The 21,312-nt window shown below is 41.9% G+C and overlaps 1 protein-coding gene and 1 long non-coding RNA gene across 2 annotated transcripts in view; one reads left to right on the top strand and one right to left on the bottom strand.

The window, feature by feature from the left end:
• The window catches only part of LOC308511258, an 808,460-nt gene that overhangs the window by 307,555 nt on the left and 479,593 nt on the right, over window positions 1–21,312 (top strand). The gene's annotated exons all lie outside the window — the stretch shown is intronic.
• LOC308511190 (putative ATP-dependent RNA helicase DDX53) lies at window positions 13,128–15,041 on the bottom strand (the record flags this gene model as incomplete). The annotated part of the gene is made up of 1 exon (XM_081081209.1): window positions 13,128–15,041. The coding sequence occupies one exon, from the start codon at window positions 15,039–15,041 to the stop codon at window positions 13,128–13,130; it is 1,914 nt and encodes a 637-aa protein (XP_080937335.1).

The following is a 21,312-nucleotide window of genomic DNA, read 5'->3' as shown; positions in this document are numbered from 1 at the left end:
AAAAGAATACTAATAAAGTCAGCAAAATATTACTCTTCCCCACCTCCTTCTCTATAACCCAAGTGCCCTTCCCTTAATGAAAAATGGTAATTCAGGGTTTCTTGGTGTATTGATTGAATAAAAATCTATCATTATTTGGAAAAAAAAATGGAAGGACTGATCCTCTCCCCTTTTGCTGACTCCTCCATTTCCCTTCCCAACTACTGCTGAAGCTGTTCAGTGCCACTAAACTATAGTAACCGATGACATCCCCGCCTCACCCAACACATATACAGTAGTGAAAACATTGTCCTGCTCTTCTACCACATGTAAATGTTACTCTTCAGGTCCCTTCTCCTACTGCAAACTTCTGTTTCATTCTAGGCCTTCCAACAGGGTAAAATCTCTGCAATAGTGTTTACTCAGCTTAAATAAAGTCCATCCAATCATTTAAAGCTTGCAATTTGTGGTGAACTTTCAGTAATAAGTACACTAATGTGTTCTGGGGTCCTAATTAAAATTTCAATTAGAACCCATTTCTCATATTCAACGAAATCCCTTTGAAGCCGGAACTAATTGGTTTTAGGCTTGTGTCCTGTGAGGACCCATATGTTATTTTACAAAAATGTTTTAATTTTCTTTGGAACCAATAAATGTGGCCTTCTTACATCTCTTCCAGGCGTTTATGTTTTGGTTCTGTCTGTGGGCTATTCTGAGAACACACACTCTTTCACAGTGCCTCCCCAGAAAGCGCCATATGACATCCATTTTAACTTGACTCTCTCATGGGTAAGAGAATGTGAAATGATGTTTGACTAAAGGGAATAAGCATTTTATGCTCCTAGGAAAGAATCTCCTCCTCTTCCCTTCTACAGTGTAAACACACACACACACACACACACACACACACACACACACACACACATCCAGTTTTGTTGAGAACATCCAGCCTGCCTGGACACTATTTCCTCCAGAGTTCACTCTGTCATTCGGAGCTATGAACACCATGCCTAATATGTAGAGTTAGCTGAATTTACTGTTCCTGTTGCTAAGGGATAAAGATCTTTCCTCCTTTTTGGAAGATACTTCTTGTTGTCCTCAGATTCAAGTATAACATAATAATTAAGGGTAAAGTCTTAAAAGGCGGAAAGACCTGCACATGAGTCTCATTTTGGCCACTCACAATCAGTTAATGTGAATTTGGGTAAGTCATATAAAAGACCTAATCTTGGTTTCGTTAGTTGTAAAAGATTAATGGTGATTTTAATTTCTTCTTCATGAAGACTAAATTATATACATATCAAGCATCAATGGTAAAATAATATTAGCAGTACACTCATCAGGTTTTTAAAAACAGGAGAAGATGGTATGGGGAGATGAGGCTAATTCATCCTAATTGTTACCCTCACAAATAATAAATGTTAATGTGTTACCAAAAACATTGTAGTTTTGTTTTGAGAGGTGTTTCCATGGAGAAGGCACTTGTTGCGAGTCTCCACCTGTGAAACATAAATGTTCTTGAACACTGTTTCTTTCGGTGTGTCTGCCTCATTCTTCTTTCTCCCCAAACTACATTTTTGCTGTTTTCCCATGAACAAGGTAGAAAATGGCTGGTTCTACAGCTCTCTGGCTTGTATTACATCCATTCATGATATCAGTCTAGAGCGAGCTACACTGTCTCAGCTCCAAGTGTATAACTCTATAAGAGACAATGTGATTGGATTAATGTGGATCAGGTCTCCACTCATGGTCCAATAAAGTATCCTGAGTGGGAGGGCTGGTGGTATAGGGCCCTATAACAAAAACATAGCTGCTAGGACCTCATCCTTATATTTGAGAGAAGGCAAACTTCAGAGAAAAGAGACCTTAGAGGCTACAGTATTAAACTGCTTTTCTTATAATGAAAATGTATGTATGTATGTATATATATATATATATATATATATATATATATATATATATATATATGATGTTACATACATATCCAGTTAGTAGCTCTAGTTATCACACAGAAACTATCAAAATCCTTTTTAGGCATTTATCTAAAATATGAGCATTTTTATACTATCTAGAGAATCATGTGACTGGTATATCAATTATTATTTATTTTATCACATATTTTAACTATCCTATTCCTGGAAGAATTCATAACATCATCTGATGAACAACATCTATATCTAATTAATTTTAATGACCATTTTCAAAGGACAGTAATCGCAATAATATTTATAACATCATTTTCCAAGCCTATTCTTTGTAAAATCTGAAATTGTTCAATTAATAAAATGTCATGACTTAAATAAGACAACTCGAGAATCCAAGATGTTCGTGGAGTAGGCGGAAGTTACACTTACCTCCTCCTAGGACTAAATTATAATTACAACTAAATAATAGAGCAATCAACCTGAATAACAAACTGAAGACTTGCTGAACAGAAGTCTTATAACTAAGAACACACAGAAGAAGACATGTGGAGACTGGTAGGAAGGGCAGGGGTGAAAAAAGGGCTGCTCTGCACCCATGTGTGGTGGTTGGGAATTTGCAGGGATATCTCAGTTGCAAAGGTTCCTTCTGAGAAGCTAAGAGTCTTAGGCCCATGGCAGGCTCCCCAGCCTAGAGTTCTAGTGCCAGGAAGAGGAGCCCACATAACATTTGACTGATAAAATCAATAGAGATTTCATCCACTAAGGTGATATAGCAGTCTGCTAGCAACCCAGGCATCCTCTTAAATGGCCAGCACACACAATCTCACTTGTGGGCATCCACCCTGGGCAGAATTGACAGACTTCTTTCCATAGTGGTTGTACCAGTCTAAATTCCCACCAGCAGTGAATGAGGGTTTCCTTTTTTCCACAACCTCTCCAACACTTGTTATTGCTTGTCTTGTTGATAATGGCCACTCTAACTGGGGTAAGGTGGTATCTCATTGTAGTTTTAATTTTTTTTTTTGGCAAATGATAGATTTTATTTATTTATTTTTTTATTGCTTAAAGTATTACAAAGGGTATTACATATGTGTGCATTTTCCCCCCGCCCTAGACAGTCCCCTAGCCTCCCCTAACCACCAGTGTCTTATGTCCATTGGTTATGCTTATATGCATGCATACAAGTCCTTTGGTTGATCTCTTATCCCCCTACCTCCAGCCCCCCAACCCTCCCCGGCCTTCCCGCTGCAGCTTGACAATCTGTTTGAGGCAGCTCTGCCTCTGTATCTATTATTGTTCATAAGTTTATAATGGTCTCTATTATCCATGAATGAGTAAGATCATGAGGTATTTTTCCTTCATTGACTGGCTTAATAAACTTAGCATAATGCTCTCCAGTTCCATCCATGACGTTGCAAATGGTAAGAGTTCCTTCCTTTTTAGAGCAGCATAGTATTCCATCATGTAGATGTACCACAGTTTTCTAATCCATTCATCTACTGATGGGCACTTAGGCTGTTTCCAGATCTTAGCTATGGTGAATTGTGCTGCTATGAACATAGGGGTGCATATATCCTTTCTGATTGGTGTATCTGGTTTCCCTGGGATATATTCCTAGAAGTGGGATCACAGGGTCAAATGGGAGTTCCATTTTCAGTTTTTTGAGGAAACTCCATACTGTCTTCCATAGTGGCTGCACCAGTCTGCATTCCCACCAGCAGTGCACAAGTGTTCCTTTTTCTCCACATCCTCTCCAGCACTTGTCGTTTGCTGATTTGTTGATGATAGCCAGTCTGACAGGTGTGAGATGGTACCTCATTGTTGTTTTGATTTGCATCTCTCGGATGATTAGTGACTTTGAGCATGTTTTCATATGTCTCTTGGCTTTCTGAATGTCCTCTTTTGAAAGGTGTCTATTTAGGTCCTTTGCCCATTTTTTGATTGTATTGTTTATCTTCCTTTTGTTAAGTTGTATGAGTTCCCTATAGATTTTGGAGATTAGGCCCTTATCAGATATGACATTGGCAAATATGTTTTCCCACACAGTGGGTTTTCTCGTTGTTTTGTTGATGGTTTCTTTTGCTGTGCAGAAGCTTTTTATTTTGATGTAGTCCCATTTGTTCATTTTCTCTTTAGTTTCAAGTGCCCTAGGAGCTATATCAGTGAAGAAATTGCTTCGGCATATGTCTGAGATTTTGTTGCCTTTGGATTCTTCTAGAATTTTTATGGTTTCCTGTCATACATTTAAGTCCTTTATCCATTTTGAGTTTATTTTTGTGTATGGTGTATGTTGGTGGTCTAGTTTCATTTTCTTGCATATATCTGTCCAATTTTCCCAACACCATTTATTGAAGAGACTATCTTGGCTCCATTGTATGTTCTTGCCTCCTTTGTCAAATATGAATTGAGCATATTGGTTCGGGCCGATTTCTGGGCTCTCTATTCTATTCCATTGATCTATATGCCTGTTCTTCTGCCAGTACCAGGCAGTTTTGCGAACAGTGGCTTTGTAATACATCTTGATATATGGTATTGAGATCTCACCTACTTTGTTCTTTTTCAGGATTGCTGCAGCTATTTCGGGTCTTTTTTGATTCCAGATGAATTTTTGGAGAGTTCGTTCTAGATCTCTGAAGTATGCTGTTGGTATTTTAATGGGAAGTGCGTTGAATTTATAGGTTGCTTTGGGTAGTATGGACATTTTAATGATGTTGATTCTGCCAATCCATGAACACGGTATGTTCTTCCATCTGTTTATGTGTTCCTCTATATCTTTTTTCAACGTCCTGTAGTTTTCTGAGTAGAGGCCTTTTACCTTTTTAGTTAAGTTTATTCCTATGTAGCTTAATTTTTTTGGTGAGATAGTAAACGGGATTGTTTTTAAAATCTCTCTTTCTGAAAGTTCACTATTGGTGTATAGAAATGCCTCATATTTCTTGGGGTTAATTTTGTATCCTGCTACATTGCCAAATTCATGTATTAAGTATAGTAGTATTTTGATGGAGTCTCTAGGGTTTTGTATGTATAATATCATGTCGTCTGCAAATAAGGACAGTTTTACTTCCTCTTTTCCAATTTGGATGATTTTTATTCTTCTTCTTGCCTAATTGCAATGGCTAACACTTCCAGTACTATGTTGAACAGGAGTGGTGAGAGGGGCATCCCTGTCTTGATCCTGTTCTTAGGGGAAATGGTGTTAGTGTTTGTCCATTGAGTATGATGTTGGCTGTGGGCCTGTTATATATGGCTTTTATTATGTTGAGGTATGATCCTTCTACTCCCGCCTTGCTGAGAGTTTTTATCAAAAATGGGTGTTGGATTTTGTCAAATGCTTTTTCTGCATCAATTGATATGACCATGTGGTTTTTTTCTTTCAATTTGTTTATGTGATGTATCACGTTTATTGATTTGAGGATATTGTACCATCCTTGCATCCCTGGGATAAATCCTACTTGGTCATGGTGTATGATCTTTCTGATGTACTGCTGGATCCGATTTGCTAAGATTTTGTTGAGGATTTTGGCATCTATGTTCATGAGGGATATTGGCCTGTAATTCTCTTTCATTGTGTTGTCTTTACCTGGTTTTGGTATTAGGGTGATGCTGGCTTCATAGAATGAGCTTGGAAGTGTTCCTTCCTCTTGAATTTTTTGTAGTAGTCTGAGGAGGATAGGTTTTAGTTCTTCCTTGAATCTTTGGTAAAACTCCCCTGTGAAGCCGTCTGGTCCTGGGCTTTTGTTTGCTGGAAGCTTTTTGATGACTGCTTCAATTTCTTCCACAGTTATTGGCCTATTGAGATTTTTAGATTCTTCCTGATTGAGTTTTGGAATGTTGTATTTTTCTAGGAATTTGTCCATTTCCTCCAGGTTGTCTAGTTTGCTGGAGTAGAGCTGTCCATAGTATTTTTTAACAATCATTTGTATTTCTGTGGGGTCTGTTGTTATTTCGCCTCTATCGTTTCTGATTTTGTTTATTTGGGTCCTCTCTCTTTGCTTCTTGGTGAGTCTGGCTAGTGGTGTGTCATTTTTGTTTATCCTTTCAAAGAACCAGCTCTTGGTTTCATTGATTTTCTGTATTGTTTTATTGGTCTCTATGTCATTTATTACTGCTCTAATCTTTATTATCTCCTTCCTTCTGCTCACTCTGGCGTCTTCTTGTTGCTGTCTTTCTAATTCTTTGAGTTGTAGAGTTAGATGATTTACTACCATTTCTTCTTGTTTTTTGAGATAGGCCTGTAGAGCTATAAACTTCCCTCTCAGGACTGCTTTCATTGTGTCCCATAGGTTTTGGATTGTTGTGTTTTCATTGTCATTAGTTTCCAGAATGTTTTGAATTTCTTCTTTGATCTCATTGGTAACCCAATCAATATTTAATACCATGCTATACAGCTTCAAGGTGTTTGAGTATTTTGGGTTGTTTTTATTGTAGTTTATTTCTAATATTATGCCATCGTGGTCTGAGAAGATGCTTTTTATGATTTCAATCTTCTTGAATTTGGGGATACTTTGCTTGTGACCCAACATATGGTCTATTTTTGAATATGTCTTATGTGCACTTGAGTAGAATGTATATTCCGTGGCTTTGGGGTGAAGTGTTCTGAAGATGTCTATTAAGTCCATCTGATCCTGTGAGTCATTTAGGATTGCTGTTTCTTTGCTGATTGTTTGTCTAGAGGACTTATCCAGTGATGTCAGTGGTATATTAATGTCCCCTACTCTGATTGTATTGTTGTCGATCTCTCCTTTGATATCTTCCAGGAGTTTTTCTATGAATTTGGGTGCTCCTGCATTGGGAGCATATATTTTTACCAGGGTTATATCTTCTTATTGTATTGATCCCTTTAGTATTATGAAGTGGCCTTCCTTATCTCTTGCTATGGCCTTCACTTTGAGGTCTATTTTGTCCAATATAAGTATTGCTACCCCAGCTTTCTTTTCCTTTCCATTTGCCTGAAAGATATTTTTCCATCCTTTCACTTTCAGTCTGTGTGAGTCCCTTCTAATGAGGTGGGTTTCTTGTAGACAGCAGATGTATGGGTCATGTTTTTTTATCCATTCAGCCAATCGATGTCTTTTGGTTGGAGCATTTAGTCCGTTTACGTTTAAAGTTATTATTGAAAGGTACTTGTTTGTAGCCATTTCTGTTTATGTGTGGCTGTTTTCTTTCTGAGCTTTTTATTTCTTATTTTTACACCAGTCCCTTTAGCATTCCTTGCATTGCTGGCTTGGTGGTGATAAACTCCCTTAGCCTTTTTTTGTCTGTGAAGCTTCTTATTTCCCCTTCAAGTTTGAATGATAGCCTTGCTGGATAGAGTATTCTTGGATTCAGTCCTTTGCTTTGCATCACTTTGTAAATTTCCGTCCATTCTTTTCTGGCCTGATGTGTTTCTGCTGAGAAATCATTTGATAATCTAATGGGAGATCTCTTGTATGTAACTTTCCGTCTCTCTCTTGCAGCCTGTAAGATTCTCTCTTTGTCCTGAACATTTGCCATGGTAATTATGATGTGTCTTGGTGTGGGTCTTTTCGGGTTCACCTTGTTTGGGACTCTCTGGGCTTGTGTGACTTTTTTCTTCCCCACCTCAGGGAAGTTTTCTGATATTATTTCTTCGAATAGGGTTTCTAACCCTTGTTCATCCTTCTGTTGTTCTGGCACCTCTATCATTCATATGTTGTTTCATTTCATGTTGTCCCAAAGCTCCCTTAGGCTCTCCTCCTGTCTTTTAATTTTTTTCTCCAATTGCAGTTCAGTTTGGGTGTGTTTTGCTTCCTTGTCTTCTAATTCACTAATTTGGTCCTCCGCTTTTCCTAGTCTACTGTTGATACTTTCAATGGAGTTTTTCATTGCAGCTATATCACTCTTGATTTCTTCTTGGGTCTTACTTTAGTTGTTGATTTTTTCATCTGTTTCTTCTAGCTTCTTGCAGAGGTTGTCAATTTTTTCCTCCATCCGGTTTATGCACTCTAGGACCCTTATTCTGAATTCTTTTTCTGTCGCGTTGCATGCCTCTGTATTACTTAGCTGCTTTTCTGGAGAGTCCTCCTTCTCTTTCCTTTGGGGGTTTCTTTGTCTACCCATGTTTGATTCACTGACATATCTAGACGTTGAGTCGTTCAGTGGCTGCTCCCTTGGTGGCAGTGACTCCTTGGTCTGTGGTTGCTCTTCAGGCGGTTGCGGTAGCTTCTGCTCTTCAGTTGGCAGCAGCTCCTCTGGTGGGTGCTGTTCACAGCTGTGGAGGCTCTTCTGTCTGGTGGGGCGAGGTTTCACATATAGCTGTTGTTCCTCAGCAGAGGGTGTTGGTGCTCAGGAGGTTGCTGTTGCTTGGATCTGCTGCATTGATTTAAAGGCACAAAATACAACACAACAAGGCACCACGTACCAGGCACTATACACAAATATATTCACGATATTAATAACCCCTAATAAAGGTGACCACCTGAATTAAGAGAATTAGGGGATAAGGAAGAAGGAAGAGAAAAAGATAAAAGAGAAAAAAGAAAAGAAATGTAGGGACCAAAAAAAGGAGTGCAAAAATGAAATTGGGAAAAAGGAGGGGGGGGAATAAAAGCGAGCAAAGAAAAGAAAAGAAAAAAAAAAGAGCGAAAAGAGAGAATGAAGTGGAAGAGGGGAGGAGACTTATTTTATATGAGGAGAATACTCCTATAGAACAGCCATTAATCCCAACAAATTTCAGCAACAGCTCCCTGGAGATGAATGCAAACTAGAAACAACCAATAATATAACGATGAAAATAGAATGGAGAACACTAATCCCAGAATAAAATGAAGAGAAAATAAAATGGCACTTTAAAAAAAAATGGTAAAATGGTAGCAGTAATAATACTGGTTAAAAATAAGAAGGTAGTAATTAAAAGGGTAAAATCAGGTGATGAAATAAAGAAAAAAGAAAAAAAATTGCTTTCTTAGTTAAAAGGTGAAAAATGAAAAAAAAAATTGCAGTAGTGAAGGTCCTTCGGTTCTTCTATTCTTCAGTGTGGCTCGCCTTAGACCTGCCAGGTATTCAGGAGAGTGTTGAGTTTCCCTGCTATACACTGTTCCTCTGTGTTGTAAACCACAGTCCTTATTTTAAAGCAAGCCGCATTTGTTTCCCAGACTGCCTTATTTTGTGTTTAGCAAAGAGTCAAGTTTGTGGGTCAGCCTCTGGGTGGCAGTGTTCTGGGGTTGGTCTCTGAGGCTATAGGGCCTCTCTGTCCAGTGGAGATTCACTGCCCAGAGATGGCTGCTTAGTAGTTAGTTACCGGGGCTGTGTTGTTGCTGGGATTGAAAATCCCTCTATAGGCCAGACCCTGTTAACTCCCAGGGACTGACCAGGTTATTTTAATCCTTGATCTCCTACAGGGTGGAATCTGGGTGTGGCTGTGCTCCTTGCCTGGGGGCTGGGGGGGAGGAGTGTCACTCTCTGGCGAAAATGTCTGCCCCAGACCTGGCCTCGGGGGTGTCTCAGCACTCAATTCGCTGCCACCTCTCCCGGCCCCCCCTCTCTCCTCAGTCTCTCCCCAGATTCCACTCCTCCGCACACTCTCCCTCTCTTCAGCACAGGTGAGTGTCTGTATCGGAAATGTCCCATGAACAGGATTCAGTGAAAACAAACAAACAAACGCCGGCCGCGGAAACGGGGAAGGCTCGGTTTCTGTAAGCTTCTTCTCTTACCGGGACTGCATGGTCTGGTCAGCTCTTCAGGCTGCCCCCTTTAGGCTCAGTCCTCTGTGATCACAGAACCCAGCTCTCAATTCCCCCGCCAGCGGCGCCAGGAATCCTGCGGTTCTCCTTTCCCCTGTCAGGGGCTGTGCCTGTCCCAGGGGACGCGGCTGTCTGCCACGTGGTCTCCCTCCGACTCTCTGGGTTCAGAGGTCTGGCAAACTTTCCTGCCCAAATCCCTGGTTTTTTTTTACCTTTCCAGGGGAGTTCTGCTCTTCCTGGCTGCAAACCGTCTCACCAGCTGAGCAATTTCGCCAATTCGGGGTGGATGTTACTAGTTTCAGCTGCTCACTCCATTTGCTCCGGGACACGACCTGGGACGTGTCTGCCTATACTGCTGCCATCTTGCTCCATTTGCAACCTCATGGATGGACCTGGAGAGAACCATGCCGAGTGAAACAAGCCAGTCAGAGAAAGACAAGTATCCCACGATCTCACTCATATGTGGAATCTAATAAACAAAATAAACTGATGACCAAAGTAGATCCAGAGACGTAGAAGCACAGAACAGACTCTATATTTATCATTTATAGTCACCCTAGGGTCAATTGTAGCAGCTGCGAGGCCTCAGGGCCCCGGGGTCAGCGGACCCGAGAGACCTCATGGACCCAGATCAGGAAGCCAAGAGGCCTCAGTGTCCCGGGATCAGCGGAGCCGAGAGGCCTCAGTGCCCCAAGATCAGCAGATCAGAGAGGCCTCAGTGCCCCGGGATCAGTGAGCCAAGAGGCCTCAGTGCCCCGGGATCAGCGGAGCAGAGAGGCCTCAGGGCCCCGGGATCAGCGGAGCCAAGAGGCCGCAGGGTCCCGGGACCAGCGGAGCCTAGAGACCTCATGGCCCCAGATCAGGGAGCTGAGAGGCCTCAGTGCCCCGGGACCAGCGGAGCCTAGAGACCTCATGGCCCCAGATCAGGGAGCTGAGAGGCCTCAGGGCCCCGGGATCAGCGGAGCCGAGAGGCCTCATGGCCCCAGATCAGCGAGCCAAGAGGCCTCAGTGCTCCGGGAACAGCAGAGCCGAGAGGCCTCAGAGCCCTGGCATCAGCGGAGCCGAGAGGCCTCCAGGCAGCGGGATCAGCGGAGCTGTGAGGCGGCGCCCGCCCTGGAGCCAGCGCCCAGGCCCCTAGATTTACCACGGGGCCCTTCACCCCTGCCCTTGCCCCACCTCCACCGCCGCCCCCCTGTCCAGCTGCTGCCCCGCCTGCCCCACTTGCTGAAGTCCAAATCTTAGGCCAGCCTCCTGCAGCTGCTGGCAGGGGCCGCCACCCAGGGGGCTCCCCCAGCCCCCATCTGCAGCGTGTTGGAACTCTGCTTGGCTGCCACAGCCACAGGCGCATCAGGACCACCCTGCTGCTTAACTCCCAGGCCCTGAGCACAGTGTGGAGCCGCCATGCCTGGAGGGCGGGCACACGTGTGCCTGGTGCAGCGGGACTTGCTGGGGAGCCCCCCGCCTTCCTGGCCGGGCCTTATGCCCATCGCACAATGTGGAAGGGCCGCAGCGGCCACCAGGCCCTGAAGGCTGCCCTGAAAGTCACACAAAGACAGCCTTCTACTGGAGGGCAGGCATGTGGTGCTCCGGGAAGATGCCGGGGGTAGGGAAGGAAGGTCATGGAAGGGAACAATTGCAAGAGGAGATCCCGCAGGTTCTGAAAGCAGAGGACCAGCTCCTTGCAGACCTGAACTCTGTGGGGGCCTCCTGATCGGCCCTGGCGGTGGGAGACACAGGAGGAGGTGATGGACCGGGGCTGCGCCCAAGGAAGACTCAGAGGAAGCAACGTGTGGACAGGGCCAGGCGGAGCAGGCAGGCCCGTGCGATGCCCGCTGGAGCGCAGCCAGACCCCAAGGCGACCACCAAGCCAGGCCCCAGGGAGAAGGGAGCAGATGCCACTCCACTCTCTGGAGAAGACCATGGAGCAGAAAACTAAAGAAACCGATTTTACATCATTTCCCAGGTGGAGAACAGTTGGCATGTAAGCCCCTGACCAGTGCCCAGCCTCTCCTCTGTCTGTCTATCTCACTCTTAGGTACCATGTTCTTTGTTCTCTCTTAACTGCAACTCATTTTTAAACTAGATTGCTTTTAAAAGAAGACTAAATATAGTTTCCCTTAAGTTATTTAGGTGGTGCTGGGGCTGCTGGGGCTGTTGTGGGCCTGATAGAAGACACAAACACACAGCGGGGGGCCTGTACCCAGCAGCCCCAAGGCCCACCACCTTGGTGCTGGGGCTGCTGGGGCCCTGATCAGAGACCCCCAGCACCAAAATCAGAGACACAAACCCGCAGGCCCGGCACCCAGCAGACCCCAGGCCTTCCCGTCATCGCTAAGGAGCAGCAAGCGGAGCGGTAGGAAGCAGCAAGCAGGTTGGCAGGAAGGAGAGAGGGGTTATGGACTGCTAGAGGGCACATGCTGGGCTAAGGGACCCCCCACCATCCCCAGTGCACGAATTTCCTGCACCGGGCCCCTAGTTAATATAACCACATGAATTTACTAGTGAAGAAAGTGAGAGCTCCAATGTCAAGACCATTTTTACCAATGTTTGGTAACAAAATTTGTATGAAAATATGATTTGCACTGAGTCAGGCACCCTGTTCTGCTAGTCACATCTGTTGGGGAAAAAATAGAATTTGGGAATCTTCTAGAAGATTTAGCAGTTATCCTATATAATAAAAAGCTAATATGCAAATTGTCCCCTTGACTGGTAGTTTGACCAGTAGTTGGACCAGGGGATGGGGCCAGCCAGCCAACCACCTATGGCTCCGCCCCTTAGCTGGCCCTGCCCCTGATGGCCCCCCCCCCCCGGAACCCCAATCAGGGGCGGGGCCGACCTGCCAACCACCTGTGGCCCCTCCTCCCAGCTGGCCCCATTCCCAATCGGGCCCCCGCCCATCAGGGGCAAGTCAGCTGGCCAACCTCCCATGTCCCACCCCCACTCCACACCTCCCTCCCGGCCACCGGGCTCGATGGCCCCGATTGGGGTGGGCTGGCCAGACCCCACCCATTCACAAATTTGTGCACTGGGCCTCTGGTTTTCTTATGAATTAAAATAATTAGGTAAGTACATTGGAGATATTTTTAGGGATTATTTTGGCACTGATCACTGGGTGAAAATGGAATATATTAACTGGGATAAGCTTGATAAAAACTATGTTTCATTTCAGTACAACTATTTTAAAACAAGAAAAGTGCCATTGTTTTCTACTACCAAGTCTTTTAGAGAAGACACAGATGGCCATGGCAGGCTATAATAGAATCTAAACTTTAACCAACACATAATATCTATTTCCCCTACATCTCCCCCACAGAATCTCTCACTCCGTCATTTTCAAAACACTTGACTTTATTAAGGAGTTTACACACAATATTGAAAGCTTAGTGGTATTATTAAATAGTCAGTTGTCTTCCAACTATCAGTATGTTTCCAATGCTTTTCAATAAGTATCTTGAACGCTGCATATCTTTAACTTATCTTGAATCTTCTGGTAGTCTGGCACAACTTCTTTTCACTGCAGATCTTAATGAAACTCCTTGGGTTTTTGTTGAAATAGTTTTGATTTGTGTCCTGTGTCTCTATTTTGTTCACCTAACTTGTATTTTTTGGCCATTGTTACAAGAGCTTCTGGGATACTTTGATTTGATCTTTCCAGAATTTTAATCAATTCAGGGGCAGTCTTCCAATCATTTTTCGTCATAAGAGTAATGGACGTGCCAGTCTTCCCTGCTCTTCCAGTACGCCCTACTCTGTGTACGTATTCTTCAATGTTTCTTGGGAAATCATAATTATACACATGTGTGATATCATCAACATCAAGACCTCGGGATGCTAAGTCAGTAGAAATCAGTATTTTCACATTTCCACTTCTAAAGTCATCTAATGCCTGCTCACGGTCACTCTGTTCTCTGTTTCCATGCAAGCATTGTACAGACAGGCCTTGGACACTTAAATCGCTGGATAACTCATCAGCAACAATTTTTCTACTGACAAACACGATGACTTTGTCTTTGGGTGACAGGCTGTGTAGGAATTCTTTTATAAGAGATCGTTTTTCTTCTTCTGTGGTAACAATTATATTTTGCTTCACTGTATTTACAGCAACTAGGTCCAGAGTACCAACATAAACGATCATAGGCTCTTTCAAATAAGTTTGTGAAAGTCGACGAATGGCATCTGGCCAAGTTGCACTTGTCATAATCGTTTGCCGATCTGGGCGCACATCTAATAAAATCTTCATTATCTGAGGTTGAAATCCCATGTCTAGCATCTTATCAGCTTCATCTAAGACTAAGTAGGTTATGCTTCTAAGGTTGACAAAATTATTCATTTGCAGATCATTCAGTCGCCCAGGAGTTGCAATAATGATGTCTATGTCTTTGGCAACGTCTTTTATTTGTTGTTGTCTACTTCCACCACCGTATATACAAATACTTTTAAGATTTTTATATGCATACTTAGAACATTCATTTCCTATCTGGAGAGCTAATTCTCTAGTTGGTGTAAGGACTAGCATGCCGGGACCATTCCTCTGTTCTCTGGGAGTTGGTTGAGAACTGATGTGAATAAGCCCAGGCAATAAATAAGACAAAGTTTTGCCTGTGCCAGTTTGGGCGACTCCTACAAGATCTATCCCTTGTAGAACAATTGGCCACACCTGTGATTGAATTGGCGTTGGCTTTTGAAACCCTGCTTTTTGAATGTTTTTCATTATTTCAGGATAATTCTGGAAAGCGTCCTCAAATTTAATAGTTGGGTTGGGGATAGACCGTTTTTCACCATCTTTCAAATCATCACAAATTATATTGAAGCGTTCCTTCCTCCAAAGGTCTGCCTGCATTGGAGACAGAGAACTTGTTGCTTTGGATTCTATGTAAAAGTCTTTTTTAATGGGTGCTAAGTCTTCCCATCGTCTTTTCTCCCAGTCTGTCACTCTTGCCTTAATTCGATCCCAGTCTATCAATGGTCGAACTTCTCTAACAGTGTTATCTGTGGTTAAGTCTCTTGCAACAGCTGGCTGGGCTGCAGCATTATTAGCAGTGCCTTCTGAATATTGGTGGTTGCTTCCTTGTCTTTCAACAATAGTCTCTATAGCTGCTTTGGCCTTTGCTTGCATATCCTTGCTGCCAAAAATGTTTACGTCTGCTTCGGAATCACCCCGTACCGGGAAGATCTGTATTTTCGTGTTTGTCGTACTCTGAATGTCTCTTATTTTTGATCCGCCATGACCAATCACTGTACCAACCAGACTGTTTTTTATTTTGAAAACAAGAGGAGGGCCTTGGAGGCCAGGAGCCCTAGGCTCCAGGTGGCTGGAGGAGCTGCCCCAGCTCTGGCCTCTGCCACCTCTTCCTCCCCTGCCATCTCTGTAGGCCCTGCCAGCCCTGGGATCCCTTAGTTTTGGCTCTGCCCACTTCTGCTTTGGGGCCCAGGCCATTGCTACATGGTAGAATTGGTACAGACTTATCGCCTACCGCCAGTTGGGAGATGTGGCCTCGGGTCTCTTTCTCTTCAGGCTCTGGAGAAACAGACCATACTGACTTGTAGATAGGTAGGTATATACCTGTTACCTAGGGAAACATTTAATGTGATGTCACAGAGGGATGGCCTGACCAATCACAGGCTTGGGACTAGGCTGAGGTAAGCAGGTATCTCTGAAGCAAATTTAAAGTGACACTCACTCTCAGAGGGTGAGCCTATAGGCCTTTACAGGGCCTTGAGAGTGAGTGTTTCTGCACCATGGGTGTCATAGGTGCCTCCATTGCTCACTTCATGCTAATTTTAGCTCAGTTTGGGAGCAGATTTGAAGCAAGCCATGAACTTATCCACATAGTTTTGCTTTTTCTTTAAAAAAAAAATAAATCAATTATTTCCACAGGAAGAAATATAGTGGATTTTTTTGGTTCCTTAGATCCTTCTTCTTTTGCCAGTTACATCTTCATGGCATTTTCCTCTCTTCAGCAAAAGTTGAAGTTGCACAGAATAGGTTTGATTCTCCATGTATCCTTGTATATGTAAGGATCAGTGTCAAATCCCCTTAAGGTTTCTGTTCACCAGGGTTAAATTCCTAGTTTTCTAAAATATTTCTTTTCTCTTCTTTTTTTCTTTTTTTGTTGGCTGTAGGCCTGTCATATATGGCTTTTATTATGTTGAGGTATGATCCTTCTACTCCCGCCTTGCTGAGAGTTTTTATCAAAAATGGGTGTTGGATTTTGTCAAATGCTTTTTCTGCATCAATTGATATGACCATGTGGTTTTTTTCTTTCAATTTGTTTATGTGATGTATCACGTTTATTGATTTGAGGATATTGTACCAATCTTGCATCCCTGGGATAAATCCTACTTGGTCATGGTGTATGATCTTTCTGATGTACTGCTGGATCCGATTTGCTAAGATTTTGTTGAGGATTTTGGCATCTATGTTCATGAGGGATATTGGCCTGTAATTCTCTTTCATTGTGTTGTCTTTACCTGGTTTTGGTATTAGGGTGATGCTGGCTTCATAGAATGAGCTTGGAAGTGTTCCTTCCTCTTGAAATTTTTGTAGTAGTCTGAGGAGGATAGGTTTTAGTTCTTCCTTGAATGTTTGGTAAAACTCCCCTGTGAAGCCGTCTGGTCCTGGGCTTTTGTTTGCTGGAAGCTTTTTGATGACTGCTTCAGGTTCTTCCACAGTTATTGGCCTATTGAGATTTTTAGATTCTTCCTGATTGAGTTTTGGAATGTTGTATTTTTCTAGGAATTTGTCCATTTCCTCCAGGTTGTCTAGTTTGCTGGAGTAGAGCTGTCCATAGTATTTTTTAAGAATCATTTGTATTTCTGTGGGGTCTGTTGTTATTTCGCCTCTATCGTTTCTGATTTTGTTTATTTGGGTCCTCTCTCTTTGCTTCTTGGTGAGTCTGGCTAGAGGTTTGTCAATTCTGTTTATCCTTTCAAAGAACCAGCTCTTGGTTTCATTGATTTTCTGTATTGTTTTTTTGGTCTCTATGTCATTTATTTCTGCTCCAATCTTTATTATCTCCTTCCTTCTGCTCACTCTGGCGTCTTCTTGTTGCTGTCTTTCTAATTCTTTGAGTTGTAGAGTTAGATGATTTACTACCATTTTTTCTTGTTTTTTGAGATAGGCCTGTAGAGCTATAAACTTCCCTGTCAGGACTGCTTTCATTGTGTCCCATAGGTTTTGGATTGTTGTGTTTTCATTGTCATTAGTTTCCAGGATGTTTTTGATTTCTTCTTTGATCTCATTGTTAACCTGATCAATATTTAATAACATGCTATTCAGCTTCCAAGTGTTTGAGTATTTGGGGTTGTTTTTATTGCAGTTTATTTCTAATATCATGCCATCGTGGTCTGAGAAGATGCTTTTTATGATTTCAATCTTCTTGAATTTGGGGAGACTTTGCTTGTGACCCAATATATGGTCTATTTTTGAATATGTCCCATGAGCATCAGAGTGGAATGTATATTCCCTGGCTTTGGGGTGAAGTGTTCTGAAGATGTCTATTAAGTCCATCTGATCTAGTGAGTCATTAAGGATTGCTGTTTCTTTGCTGATTGTTTGTCTAGAGGACTTATCCAGTGATGTCAGTGGTGTATTAAAGTCCCCTACTCTGATTGTATTGTTGTCGATCTCTCCTTTGATATCTTCCAGGAGTTTTTTTTTTTTTATGAAGTTGGGTGCTTCTACATTGGGTGCATAGATGTTTACCAGAGTTATATCTTCTCGTTGTATTGATCCCTTTAGTATTATGAAGTGGCCTTCCTTATCTCTTGTTATGGCCTTCACTTTGAGGTCTATTTTGTCTGATATAAGTATTGCTACCCCAGCTTTCTTTTCCTTTCCATTTGCCTGAAAGATATTTTTCCATCCCTTCACTTTCAGTCTGTGTGAGTCCCTTCTAAGGAGGTGGGTCTCTTGTAGACAGCAGATGTATGGGTCATGTTTTTTTATCCATTCAGCCAATCGATGTCTTTTGGTTGGAGCATTTAGTCCGTTTACGTTTAAAGTTATTATTGAAAGGTACTTGTTTTTTATTGAAAACAATTATTGAAAAGGTTGCCATTTCTTTTTTTGTGTGGCTTTTTTCTTTCTTAGATTTTTTTTTTTATTGCTTAAAGTATTACAAAGGGTATTACATATGTGTCCATTTTATCCCCACGCCCTAGACAGTCCCCCAGCCTCCCCTATCCCCCAGTGTCTTATGACCATTGGTTATGCTTATATGCATGCATACAAGTCCTTTAGTTGATCTCCTAGCCCCCTACCTCCTGCCCCCCAACCCTCCCCGGCCTTCCCGCTGCAGCTTGACAATCTGTTTGAGGCAGCTCTGCCTCTGTATCTATTATTGTGCAAAAGTTTATAATGTTCTCTATTATCCATGAATGAGTGAGATCATGTGGTATGTTTCCTTCATTGACTGGCTTATTTCACTTAGCATAATGCTCTCCAGTTCCATCCATGCCGTTGCAAATGGTAGGAGTTTCTTCCTTTTTAGAGCAGCATAGTATTCCATCGTGTAGATGTACCACAGTTTTCTAATCCATTCATCTACTGATGGGCACTTAGGCTGTTTCCAGATCTTAGCTATGGTGAATTGTGCTGCTATGAACATAGGGGTGCATACATCTTTTCTGATTGGTGTTTCTGGTTTCTTGGGATATATTCCTAGAAGTGGGATCACAGGGTCAAATGGGAGTTCCATTTTCAGTTTTTTAAGGAAACTCCATACTGTCTTTTATAGTGGCTGCACCAGTCTGCATTCCCACCAGCAGTGCACGAGTGTTCCTTTTTCTCCACATCCTCTCCAGCACTTGTCGTTTGTTGATTTGTTGATGATAGCCAGTCTGACAGGTGTGAGATGGTACCTTATTGTTGTTTTGATTTGCATCTCTCGGATGATTAGTGACTTTGAGCATGTTTTCATATGTCTCTTGGCTTTCTGAATGTCCTCTTTTGAAAGGTGTCTATTTAGGTCCTTTGCCCATTTTTTGATTGTATTGTTTATCTTCCTTTTGTTAAGTTGTATGAGTTCCCTATAGATTTTGGAGATTAGGCCCTTATCAGATATGACATTGGCAAATATGTTTTCCCACACAGTGGGTTTTCTCGTTGTTTTGTTGATGGTTACTTTTGCTGTGCAGAAGCTTTTTATTTTGATGTAGTCCCATTTGTTCATTTTCTCTTTAGTTTCAAGTGCCCTAGGAGCTGTATCAGTGAAGAAATTGCTTCGGCATATGTCTGAGATTTTGCTGCCTTTGGATTCTTCTAGAATTTTTATGGTTTCCTGTTGTACATTTAAGTCCTTTATCCATTTTGAGTTTATTTTTGTGTATGGTGTAAGCTGGCGGTCTAGTTTCATTTTCTTGCACATATCTGTCCAATTTTCCCAACACCATTTATTGAAGAGACTATCTTGGCTCCATTGTATGTTCTTGCCTCCTTTGTCAAATATTAATTGAGCATATTGGTTCGGGCCGATTTCTGGGCTCTCTATTCTATTCCATTGATCTATATGCCTATTCTTGTGCCAGTACCAGGCAGTTTTGAGAACAGTGGCTTTGTAATACAACTTGATATCTGGTATTGAGATCCCACCTACTTTGTTCTTTTTCAAGATTGCTGCAGCTATTCGGGGTCTTTTTTTATTCCAGATGAATTTTTGGAGAGTTCGTTCTAGATCTCTGAAGTATGCCGTTGGTATTTTAATGGGAAGTGCGTTGAATTTATAGGTTGCTTTGGGTAGTATGGACATTTTAATGATGTTGATTCTACCAATCCATGAACATGGTATGTTCTTCCATCTGTTTATGTCTTCCTCTATATCTTTTTTCAACGTCCTGTAGTTTTCTGAGTAGAGGTCTTTTACCTCTTTAGTTAAGATTATTCCTAGGTAGCTTAGTTTTTTTGGTGAGATGGTAAACGGGATTGTTTTTATAATCTCTGTTTCTGAAAGTTCACTATTGGTGTATAGAAATGCCTCATATTTCTTGGGGTTAATTTTGTATCCTGCTACATTGCCAAATTCATGTAGTAAGTATAGTAGCTTTTTGATGGAGTCTCTAGGGTTTTGTATGTATAATATCATGTCGTCTGCAAATAAGGACAGTTTTACTTCCTCTTTTCCAATTTGGATGCTTTTTATTTCTTCTTCTTGCCGAAGTGCAATGGCTAACACTTCCAGTACTATGTGGAACAGGAGTGGTGAGAGGAGGAATCCCTGTCTTGTTCCTGTTCTTAGGGGAAATGTTGTAAGTTTTTGTCCACTGAGTATGATGTTGGCTGTGGGCCTGTCATATATGGCTTTTATTATGTTGAGGTATGTTCCTTCTACTCCCACCTTGCTGAGAGTTTTTATCAAAAATGGGTGTTGAATTTTGTCAAATGCTTTTTCTGCATCAATTGATATGACCATGTGGTTTTTTTCTTTCAATTTGTTTCTGTGATGTATCACGTTTATTGATTTGCGGATATTGTACCATCCTTGCATCCCTGGGATAAATCCTACTTGGTCATGGTGTATGATCTTTCTGATGTACTGCTGGATCCGATTTGCTAAGATTTTGTTGAGTATTTTGGCATCTATGTTCATGAGGGATATTGGCCTGTAATTCTCTTTCATTGTGTTGTCTTTACCTGGTTTTGGTATTAGGGTGATGCTGGCTTCATAGAATGAGCTTGGAAGTGTTCCTTCCTCTTGAATTTTTTGTAGTAGTCTGAGGATGATAGGTTTTAGTTCTTCCTTGAATGTTTGGTAAAACTCCCCTGTGAAGCCGTCTGGTCCTGGGCTTTTGTTTGCTGGAAGCTTTTTGATGACTGCTTCAATTTCTTCCATAGTTATTGGCCTGTTGAGATTTTTAGATTCTTCCTGATTGAGTTTTGGAATGTTGTATTTTTCTAGGAATTTGTCCATTTCCTCCAGGTTGTCTAGTTTGCTGGAGTAGAGCTGTCCATAGTATTTTTTAACAATCATTTGTATTTCTGTGGGGTCTGTTATTTCGCCTCTATCGTTTCTGATTTTGTTTATTTGGGTCCTCTCTCTTTGCTTCTTGGTGAGTCTGGCTAGAGGTTTGTCAATCTTGTTTATCCTTTCGAAGAACCAGCTCTTGGTTTCATTGATTTTCTGTATTATTTTTTTGGTCTCTATGTTATTTATTTCTGCTCTAATCTTTATTATCTCCTTCCTTCTGCTCACTCTGGGGTTTTCTTGTTGCTCTCTTTCTAATTCTTTGAGTTGTAGGGTTAGCTGATTTACTACCATTTTTTCTTGTTTTTTGAGATAGGCCTTTAGAGCTATAAACTTCCCTCTCAGGACTGCTTTCATTGTGTCCCATAGGTTTTGGATTGTTGTGTTTTCATTGTCATTAGTTTCCAGGATGTTTTGAATTTCTTCTTTGATTTCATTGGTAACCCAATCAATATTTAATAGCATGCTATTCAGCTTCCAGGTGTTTGAGTATTTTGGGTTGTTTTTATTGTAGTTTATTGCTAATATTATGCCATCATGGTCTGCGAGGATGCTTTTTATGATTTCAATCTTCTTGAATTTGGGGATACTTTGCTTGTGACCCAATATATGGTCTATTTTTGAATATGTGTCATGAGCACTTGAGTAGAATGTATATTCCGTTGCACTGGGGTGAAGTGTTCTGAAGATGTCTATTAAGTCCATCTGATCTAGTGAGTCATTTAGTATTGCTGTATCTTTGCTGAT

This window comes from Myotis nattereri, assembly GCF_964212035.1.
Source record: "Myotis nattereri genome assembly, chromosome: X".
Lineage (NCBI taxonomy): Eukaryota > Metazoa > Chordata > Mammalia > Chiroptera > Vespertilionidae > Myotis > Myotis nattereri.
This window is presented reverse-complemented; position numbering and strand designations above follow the sequence as displayed.